Genomic DNA, 11,325 nt, shown 5'->3' on the forward strand with positions numbered 1-11,325 from the left:
TGGAAGCACCATGAAGTCTCACTGCTTCAGCACTATATGCCTTACATAAAGGTTTAAATTTGGCACATCAACAGCTGGCGACATCCAAAATGAGTGAAAGATTCGTGAGTGAACAACATGCACAATATAGAATACAAGTTCATGTTCCATATTGCTACTCATAATGTCCTAGAGAAAGAAAGGGTTTGCAGCTGTTGGTCTGTAGACCAGTGTTGTTCACTCAATATCTCTAGAACCCTTTGCTTGACAAGACATCAAACTTGGTATACTGGTTCTACCTAAAGAGTAGATGACCGCTTTTGATTTTGAGGACACAAGGTCAAACTACCCTGGATATAAAACACTGTCCACTCAATATCAAAGAACTTGCTGAACATAAACATCAATTTGTTTTCTCCGAAAAAGTAAATATCCACTATTGATTTTGAGGTTACAAGGTCAAGGGTCAAACAAAATGGTAAGATTGTCAACTCAATATCTAGAGAACCCTTTGCTTGACAGACATCAAACTTGGTACACAGATTCCACCTAAGGATTAGATGACCGCATATTGAAGTCGAAGTCACAAGGTAAAACTACTCTGGAGGTAGAAAGATACTGTCTGTTTATTATCTAAGAACTCTTTCATTGACAGAGATATCAAACTTGGTATCACATTACATTAAATAAACAAATCATATGTATGTTGAAACTGAAAGCAGACATACATTGGAAGCTATGGTAGCTGTCAGAACAATATACCCTTGTACATGCAGAGGTGGTGTATTGAAATTTCAGGGCATCATATGATTCGTAAGTGACGTCACAGTTGCCAAACTCTCTGAACGGAGACAGTGTATTGAAAATTTTAGGATATCATGTGATTTGTCAAAACTTATACACCCTCCATACAGAGACGTAATATAAAAAAATTCAGGGCATTATGTGATTCGCTTTTATCCAATCAATTATCTACAAATTTGACTGAAGCGGGATAAATATGTATTTGCCGAACAATTTATTTGACAGTTTCACTTCCAGACGAGTTTATCATTCTCTGTTTGTAAGCCTTTAGGTCTTTACCGCCATCATACATCTTCCTTATTTTCTGGTACATGAAGGTAAAGAAAAATAAAAGATTGTCATATTCTCCATTGTAAGAATCATTCACAAAAAGGTCATGGTAGTCCCGCACCAAATAATACACTGCCTCAATAGTGGATAAATATGTCGCTGGGTTGTCCTTCTGGTGCCTCCAGAATTTGGTTTCCCTTGATTCCAACTGTATACATGTCATGTCTGAAATAAAATATTCTCTTTTAACATTTCTTTGACTAACCATGAATACTGTGGAATCATCATGGGGGCTCAATCTTCGTTGGTACCTCGAACTCAAGAATTTCCTACACAATTTACATGTTTAAATTTACAGAAACCATATTGTATCCCAATGAAATGGTAAAATCTTGGGATTCCATGCCCCCCATTTAAATGCTTTCTCAGTATCTGTATCAATGGCGTAACTATAATCAGAGGTAATTGTCTCCACTGAAAGCATGTTCAGAGAACAAGATGTATTTGTGAAACACCGATGCCCCCAGATTACAACAGTGGAACCAGGTCAAAGGTCAATGTTAAGGTTACAAGGTCAAAGATTTTGGTGTCAATGGAAAGGTCTTGCCACAAGAAATACACATACCAAATATGAAAGTTCTACCTCTTATGGTGTAAAAAATATCACCAAGGTTAAAGTTAAAGGGTTTTTTTTTACCACAGACAGACAGATGGACTATATGCTTCCGAATCTTCGATTCCGGGGGCATAAAAAGAACGCAGCCTTAAATGCTAATACCATAATGGAGCTCTGCGGGATAAAATACCCGTTACCTTTAAGTCTGTCATCAGCTACTATCCCTTTAGTCTGCTGCCAAGTACTATCGACAAAGACAGCTCTTTCAAAAGGAACAGTCTGTTTTGAACTCCTGATCTTCTTCTGTCTCCCCGGGTGATCCTCAGCCTTTCTTTTTGAGGGTAAACCTTTGTCTGACTTCCCCTCCATTGTTACAGTAGTTTCATCTGACACAGACTTGCTCTCCTCTTCTTCATCATCAGATTCTCCTAGCTTTGAATCATGTCTTTTCATGTCAGTATTTGGGGAATCATGTTGTGAATCTCCAGCACAGTCATTATAACTGTCATTCTTATTTATTCGTTTTGCCATTTCTTCCATAGTCAATGAATTTTTCCCAGGAAACACTAAAACAACCTTGAGGAAGAAAACAAAATAATATATTGCAAAACTTGCATGCAATGTTTGTATAAATGGTAATCCATTTACTACATTATATTTACTGAATCATTTCTCTTATATTTCTTTTGAAATTGACATTGCTTTCATCTGTGACAATGATCAATGCATGTTTGTTGCAAACTAGTTCGATCCGGGTTTTTAGTACCACCTGTCTGTGTAATCATAACCTAATATGGATCAAGGTCAAAGGGTGCATTGGCTTTTCCGTTAAATGTAACAAATGGGTCAACCATATGATATTTTAGTACTTAAATCTAGTTTATATTTTAAGACAATACATAACAAGATGTACTGTGAGCAATGCTCACTAAGAATACCCCCCGCTTACCCCAATCTCCCAAAGGGTGTTGTTAATAGGTATAAATTACCTCTTTCCTGAGTGTAAAAATATGGTATGCCTTTGTAGAAGAAAATGGAAGATATAGTCCGAACACAAATCCATGGCATAAACCTATAATTTTGACCTTGAGATCAAAGGTCATAAAGAGGTCATGAATGTACATGACACATAGTCTCATGGTGATACACCCATGTCTTATGGTATGACTATGTCAAAACCCTATAATGAATTTTGACCTTGAGGTCAAAGTTAAAGGTCAAATAGAGGTCATGAAGGTACTCGACATATCGTCTCATGGTGATACACTCATGTGTCAAATATGATATGCCTATGTCAAAGAACAAAGAAGTCATGGCCCTGACACGAATCCATTGTAAAAACCTTTAATTTTGACCTTGAGGTCAAGGTCATATGGAGGTCATGAAGGTACATGACACATCGTCTCATGGTGATACACTCATGTGTCAAATATGGTATGCCTATGTCAAAGAACAAAGAAGTTATGGCCCGGACACGAATCCATTGTAAAAAACCTTTAATTTTGACCTTGAGGTCAAGGGCCAAGGTCATATAGATACTCGACACATCGTCTCATGGTGATCTACCTGTGTGCCAAATATGGTATGCCTAAGTCAGAGAACAAAGAAGTTATGGCCCGGACATGAATCTGCACAGACAGACGGACGGACAGACAGACAGAGTGGTTCCTATATACCCCCCAGAACTTCGTTCGGGGGGGGGGGGGGGGGGGGGGGGTATAAAAATATGAATATAAACACTAAAATGTCTTTCTTTGTTGTTTCATTGGGTGATGAAAATAGCAATCATTGCAGAATTTTTTTTTACATAAACCACATTTTTTCTGCAATGCTAGCTATACCTTCATCACCCAATGAAACAACAAAGAAAGCATTTTATTGTTTAAATGAAATACCTACCAATAGCACATTTATTAACAAATACATTGGACGCATTTTCATCTACATTGCATTACTATTTTAAAGGGACTGGTTCACGATTTTTGAAAAAAATATTTTTTATTTTTTATGTTAAACATTAAGAATATAACTCATTTAATATTGACAGCCAAAATTTTCACCTTCTGAATGGAAGAATAAAAGCTATATTTTAACCTTAACTCTGTGTTATGTAAACAAGACTCAGAAGTCTTTTTATGTAAACAAACAAACCAGTAAAATATTAATTTTGTAATATAAAGCATCTTAATTTTGCATAGTCACAAATTTCGACTTTTAAATGACACATTTTACCTAAAGAATGCTTGAAATATGATAGATATAAAAAAAACTTAGATTGATATCCATTTCTTTTGAAAATATCGTAAACAATAACATACCGCAATCTTTGTTTACAAAACAAATAACAAACTCTCTAAAATGAGCTTCTGTGATGATGTATAACCTTAATTTTTTTGTGAAACTTTTTAACCACATTTGACAGTAGATTTTGATCATTAAAAGTGAGAAACAAGATTTTGGGGAAAATCATGAACAGTGCCTTTAATTTCCCTCCTCAAGTACATTCTCTCACCAGTTTTTACAGCCTTTTTTACATTCGATTCCTACATTCATACGCATATTACATAGTAGTTTCAAATTCAGGATCAGAAAACAGTGATTTTAAACAAATCAATTTGATTGCACCAAAAGCATTTCATAATATGAATAAATATTCAGTCCAAAACATAAATGATGTACAGTGTATATCAGAAAATTATACAAGATTTCTGTAAAAAGCTGTTAAAATAGGGATATAGTGCTTGTAGCACACAGAATTCTGGGTAGAGAATGTCCCAAGTACTGTAAACCTGTTTCTATTCCCTTATTTGGAGAAACAAACATAAATTCCTTGGGATTCAATTTCATATCAGAAGAGTTGTCTTTCTTTATATCTACAATCTCATCTTCCCTGAAAGTGATGACAATAGATCCCCCTGCTTTACTTTAGTACGTATATTACGTAGTGATCTGGATGACGATACTTATTACTGTCTGGATAATCTGCTTTACTTTAGTACGTATATTACGTATTGATCTGGATGACGATACTTATTACTGTCTGGATAATCTGCTTTCCTTTAGTACGTATATTACGTATTGATCTGGATGACGATACTTATTACTGTCTGGATAATCTGCTTTACTTTAGTACGTATATTACGTATTGATCTGGATGACAATACTTATTACTGTCTGGATAATCTGCTTTACTTTAGTACGTATATTACGTAGTGATCTGGATGACAATACCTTATTTCTGTCTGGATAATCTGCTTTACTTTAGTACATGTACGTATATCACGTAGTGATCTGGATGACGATACTTATTACTGTCTGGATAATCTACTTTACTTTAGTACATATATTGTGTATTGATCTGGATGACGATACTTATTACTGTCTGGATAATCTGCTTTACTTTAGTACGTATATTACGTAGTGATCTGGATGACAATACCTTATTTCTGTCTGGATAATCTGCTTTACTTTAGTACATGTACGTATATCACGTAGTGATCTGGATGACGATACTTATTACTGTCTGGATAATCTGCTTTACTTTAGTACATATATTATGTATTGATCTGGATGACAATACTTATTACTGTCTGGATAATCTGCTTTACTTTAGTATGTATATTACGTATTGATCTGGATGACAATACTTATTACTGTCTGGATAATCTGCTTTACTTTAGTACATATATTACGTAGTGATCTGGATGACGATACTTATTACTGTCTGGATAATCTGCTTTACTTTAGTACGTATATTACGTATTGATCTGGATGACGATACTTATTACTTTCTGGATAATCTGCTTTACTTTAGTACATATATTACGTATTGATCTGGATGACGATACTTATTTCTGTCTGGATAATCTGCTTTACTTTAGTACGTATATTACGTAGTGATCTGGATGACGATACTTATTACTGTCTGGATAATCTGTTTTACTTTAGTACGTATATTATGAATTGATCTGGATGACGATACTTATTACTGTCTGGATAATCTGCTTTACTTTAGTATGTATATTACGTATTGATCTGGATGACGATACTTATTACTGTCTGGATAATCTGCTTTACTTTAGTACGTATTGATCTGGATGACGATACTTATTACTGTCTGGATAATCTGCTTTACTTTAGTACGTATATTATGTATTGATCTGGATGACGATACCTTATTACTGTCTGGATAATCTGCTTTACTTTAGTACGTATATTACGAAGTGATCTGGATGATGATACCTTATTTCTGTCTGGATAATCTGGAATACACGGATAAGTGAACACTCTGACATCATCCGGAGCCAGAACTGCAGCATGAGCCGATGTGCTTTTACCATCACATTCATTTGGGTGTTTGATGATGTCAATTTTTAAAGGCAACTGTGGAAAAAAAATAAAGTTTAAAAATTTATCTTGAGAACCAGAAAAACTGTATTCTACACCAACACTCAGGGAGCATATATAGTTTTTGATCAAGATAACAATAAAAGTGAACAATACTACCAGTCAGAGAAGTAAAAATATAACAAATTATAAAATGTTGACTTGATTACAGAGGGTACCAAGGGGTGGTGTCTGCAGTCAGTCAGACTGTAGCAGTCTTGTACTCTAATATTATTCAAGACAACCCATTCATACATAGGTGTCCATTTGAAAGTGACAGAAAAGTGAAAATTGTGCATACAAGAAGTTAAACAACTTTTGAGATGAACCCTTTATATTCCTGTAGTTAGAATCATTTTACTGATTTGTTGGAGTAGATGTTCATCTTGTTGATCATGTGCCACATCATGTGCATTGTTGACACACAATGTATGCTTTATGTGAGTCAGCTTAACTATTCTCTCTTACATGTACTTTAGGAATAAGGTCCTCTGTGCCTTTAACTGGAACAAAACAATTGTAGCAGTAAAATTTCCTGGACTTCAAACATTTTGGACATTCAGTTCGATTTTCTAACGAATTCAGAAATTCTGAGGATGAAATTTTCAAATTCTTGAATGGGTTTTCTTCCATAATGGACTACCTGAAATATACAATTGTGTAAACAAATTGCCATAAATTGAAAGCACACCTTATACCGTATTAGCAGAATTGTTAGCAAGGATTTAATTTGGCATTAATGGTGAGAGTGATGAGATGGCTAAAATTCAATATCGCCAACAATTTATTCCATATCTGAGGTAATAGTTATAATTATATATCTTTCATAGGATTAGAAAGTTGTTAAAATTATATCTCTCACTCAATATATGTAGGCCTACTCATTGTAATATGGAAAATCGTTAAATTTGAGTCTCGCTAAAAATTCCACTTATACTGTGTATATAAGTACACATTTTTTCTGTCTGATTTCAACATCGGGCCATATATACAATTGGGAGTGGTTGGTGTTGTGCTGTTTACATGGAGAAACCCTTGACGAGGTTGAAACATTGAAGTACCTCGGTGCAACCATTACCAAAGAGGGCACATAAGAAATTAAGATCAGACTTGCCATGGCACTCTCCTCCATGTCTAGACTGGTGAAAGTGTGGAGAAACGATATTATTAGGCTCCATGCCAAAATCAAACTATACAAGGCTCTCATCTATCACCTTGTATGGCTGTGAAGCATGGACACTTACTGCGGAAACAGAACACCACATTCAAGCATTTGAAATTAGTGCCCAAGACAGATCCTGCACAGAGATCACAAGACCAACAAATATGTCTGCTGACAACAGATAGAGGCACTGTCTGGCAAACAAGAACCTCTAGACTACTATAGTAACAGTCAAACAGTGGAAGATGTTGTAGTTCAGCCACTCAACAAGGCACAATAACATGTCAAAGACAGTCCTACTACGAGAACACCTTGGACGTCCAACATCAAGGACAGGCCTCAGCGTACACACCCTCCTGAACAGGTTGGGAACACTTCCCCTATAGCAAGATATTCTTGCTAAAACGCGATTGTCCTTCTCTAGCGAGAGTAAATATATCCTGTACAACCGAGAAAAACACCCGTGGAATACATCTCTTCGTGTTTCACGTGTAAAGAAGAAAAAGTGCTAAAATGTGTGATGCTTCTGCAATTATATAAATCAAAACAAAAACACTCACGATGTGTATTGGATTTCAGACTGCTTCTCTCTTACGCAGCAACTTTGATATGAAATTTCTTGACTATGTTGTCAATTTCATAGAAACAATTCTCTTCATGTCGAGTGTGTGTCGCACTTATTCACTCAGGGTTGCACGGGATTTGCCATTATTTTCAATATAGACGCCAAAACACCTGTTTATGGTCATGTTTATTTCTCGCTGAAGAGGGATAATCGCGTTTTAGCGAGAATATCTCGCTATAGGGGAAGTGTTCCCAACGTGCTGAAGGAACCTAAATTACGGAATAAACTGTATATTAAAGATATGCGGTGCAGATAACGGTATTATGCCGTATATATATGTCATACGAGACCAAGACGATATACGAATGTCCAATTAGAATAAATTCGGACTATTCCGGATGCTGTAATGGGTCTCGTGTTTGTTTTATGCTTGCTTTTTATACAGATTTATTAATCTCATAATACACTTATTTTAAATTCTTTCACCTAATAGTGATACATGACCACTATATGCAATAACGATAGTTTTAAGAACGATTATTGTACTCACAAATCAATCCCGTGTGTACCATATATGTTTCAAATATTATGTTTTGTGTGGATTTGATTCAGAACTCAAAAACACATGTTTCCGATTGAAATAGAAATAGACTGTATCGGTTAGTTAGGTGCTAATAAACTAATAGGTAACCCTGAATATATGAGGTAAATTCACAATCAACTATGATATTTATATGTACGTTACAAATTATTCGCGTAATCACACATACACGGATACAGAAACTTGAATCGAACGCACCTTCGTTATGGTTGTGGCGGCGATTACGAAGTATCTTTACTCGATCGGAGTTAACTCCTACAGAACGAGGTAGAATGATTGAACAATGTAGCAAGAAATCAATCCTGCTTTTCATTTATTTATTTTTCTTTATCTATAGCCTCCATTTTCTGGTTACAAAGATCGACGGCTTCTTTTCAGTGCAGGGCTCACCCTGAAGCAGACTATAAGTCGTGGTTGCTGAAGATACTCAGTGTGGTTGTCAGCAAGTTTGACTTCCCAGGAACTTTGTAACTGGTTACAAATCACATGATGGGTTAAAGGCAGGACTGATTTCTTGTTGTGTATGCGAAATTAGTTTTGTAGCCTTATTAGACCATGGACATTCACCTGTTCACGTTGTTTGTCACTATATTTAAAGCAAAATGACTTATTAACTTGACAAAATGCAAACTTTTGCTGGACATTTATAAATTTCTCTTTGTGCTGAAGAAGCCAACATGTGTTTAGATGTCTATTAAAGTGGATCAATTCAGCAGTGTATATAGCTATATAACTAGTGACCTGACCGAGCTGGAACATTGTAGAAGAAATTAAGTCAGTTTGACTTTGGCAGAGCATAAAATAGGTAAATTATACTAGGAAGGAGGTATAGAAATACAAGAAGGGAGGAGATACAGAAAATAAGGAAGGGAGGAAGTATAGAAAATAAAGGAAGAGAGGAGGTACAGAAATAAGGAAGGGGGAGGTATAGAAATAAGGAAGGGGGGAGGTATAGAAATAAGGAAGGGGGGGAGGTATAGAAATAAGGAAGGGGGGAGGTATAAAAATAAGGAAGGGAGGAGGTATAGAAATAAGGAAGGGAGGCAGTATAGAAATAAGGAAGGGAGGAGGTATAGAAATAAGGAAGGGGGGAGGTATAGAAATAAGGAAGGGAGGCGGTATAGAATTAAGGAAGGGAGGAGGTATAGAAATACAAGAAGGGAGGAGATACAGAAAATAAGGAAGGGAGGAAGTATAGAAAATAAAGGAAGAGAGGAGGTACAGAAATAAGGAATGGAGGAGTTATAGTGATAATAAAGGGAGGGAAGAGTTATAGAAATAAAGGAAGGGAGGCGGTATAGAAATAAGGAAGGGAGGAGTTATAGAAATAAGGAAGGGAAGAGTTATAGAAATAAGGAAGGGAAGAGTTATAGAAATAAGGAAGGGAGGTGGTATAGAAGTAAGGAAGGGAGGAGGTATAGAAATAAGGAAGGGGGGAGGTATAGAAATAAGGAAGGGAGACGGTATAGAAATAAGGAAGGGAGGAGGTATAGAAATACAAGAAGGGAGGAGATACAGAAAATAAGGAAGGGAGGAAGTATAGAAAATAAAGGAAGAGAGGAGGTACAGAAATAAGGAAGGGAGGAGTTATAGAAATATGGAATGGAGGAGGTATAGAAATAAGGAAGGGGGAGGTATAGAAATAAGGAAGGGAGGCGGTATAGAAATAAGGAAGGGGGAGGTATAGAAATAAGGAAGGGAGGCGGTATAGAATAAGGAAGGGAGGAGGTATAGAATTAAGGAAGGGGGGAGGTATAGAAATAAAGAAAGGAGGAGGTATAGAAATAAGGAAGGGGGAGGTATAGAAATAAGGAAGGGAGGAGTTATAGAAAATAAAGGAAGGGAGGAGGTATAGAATTAAGGAAGGGAGGAGGTATAGAAATAAGGAAGGGAGGAGGTATAGAAATAAGGAAGGGGGAGGTATAGAAATAAGGAAGGGAGGAGTTATAGAAAATAAAGAAAGGGAGGAGGTATAGAATTAAGGAAGGGAGGAGGTATAGAAATAAGGAAGGAAGTAGGTATACATGTCTGTACATTTCGATCCTTCCATATAAGTAAGTTAATAAAAACTTTGCAATTGGTTTGCAGGACTTGACACTCCTAAAATTTTTGACTTGTCTGGCAACCAAGAAAGAACAATAGGTTGTCTGAATAGTTTCTGGTCAGATCGAGTACAAAATACTGGTCAGATCGAGTACAAAATACTGAACATAGCTGACAACATGGGGTGGTTGCTTGAGATTGTCAGATGCTAGTTAAAAGTGCTATTTAGAACATGATATTGGTTACTGGTACAAATTCAAGAATATTTCATTTGAATGGAGACAAGAAAGAGTACTGAGATTACCCAATAATTATACCTTATTCTGAAAAGTTTTACCTTGCATAAATGATGATTATAAATCATGCATCTTATTGTCACTGTGATTTGATAGCAAATGGTAAACACAAGGTATTACAGACAAATTTATCTTTGAAAGTAGGGATGGGAGCAGTCTGATTAAAATCAGATCCTATGATCCGTTCACGTAGATTGCTACACTAGTGTACATAATACATAACCCTAACCTAGTGTAGCGATCTATGTGAGCGGATCATAGGATCTGATTTTAATCAGATTGGGGTGAGAGTTACACCAGATGAAAAATATCTTCCTGATCTCCCAGACTTTCAATCCCAATCTTACTTGTAATTTTGAATCTTACTATTTGTTTATCAATATCTTCAGATCCAGAAAATAACCTTAGAAATGAATCTTATCTATAAAACTACATTGTAGAAAATGGAAACTCAACATGTGGGCTGGTAACCTTAAAAAGCCATTTTTTAAAGAGTGTAAATGATAAGAGTTATTCCCCTTGTCTTTTGAAATGAAAAAAAAGTTCAGGCTTTCCATATTCTCTATAATTCAAAGTCTGTTATTAAAATACAGGACATAAATT

General features: G+C 35.8%; 1 protein-coding gene across 2 annotated transcripts; it reads right to left on the bottom strand.

Annotated features, from left to right (window-relative positions):
* Positions 1 to 581: 581 nt before the first annotated feature.
* On the bottom strand, positions 582 to 8,390 carry LOC125648244 (tRNA-uridine aminocarboxypropyltransferase 1-like). 2 transcript variants are annotated; one of them, XM_048875215.2, is made up of 5 exons: positions 8,333 to 8,390; positions 6,524 to 6,698; positions 5,912 to 6,052; positions 1,867 to 2,245; positions 582 to 1,278 (listed from the first exon to the last, which is right to left on the bottom strand). In XM_048875215.2, exons 2-5 carry the CDS (start codon positions 6,686 to 6,688, stop codon positions 998 to 1,000), a joined length of 966 nt encoding a protein of 321 aa, XP_048731172.2. In that variant the 5' UTR covers positions 6,689 to 6,698; positions 8,333 to 8,390; the 3' UTR covers positions 582 to 997. The 2 variants fall into 2 exon arrangements, with proteins under 2 accessions (XP_048731172.2, XP_055996488.1); XM_056140513.1 differs by lacking the exon at positions 8,333 to 8,390 and adding an exon at positions 7,778 to 7,953.
* Between the last annotated feature and the right edge of the window lie 2,935 nt (positions 8,391 to 11,325).

Source organism: Ostrea edulis, chromosome 6 (assembly GCF_947568905.1).
Source record: "Ostrea edulis chromosome 6, xbOstEdul1.1, whole genome shotgun sequence".
NCBI classification, from domain to species: domain Eukaryota; kingdom Metazoa; phylum Mollusca; class Bivalvia; order Ostreida; family Ostreidae; genus Ostrea; species Ostrea edulis.

Excerpts from the sequence above, each read along its gene's own strand:
- LOC125648244 (XM_048875215.2), bottom strand. The coding sequence starts at position 6,688 with ATGGAAGAAAACCCATTCAAGAATTTGAAAATTTCATCCTCAGAATTT. Across the intron at positions 6,053-6,523 it reads ACCTTATTCCTAAAGTACAT|TTGCCTTTAAAAATTGACAT; the intron begins GTAAGAGAGAAT and ends TTTTTTCCACAG. Across the intron at positions 1,279-1,866 it reads AGCTGATGACAGACTTAAAG|ACATGACATGTATACAGTTG; the intron begins GTAACGGGTATT and ends ATTTTATTTCAG.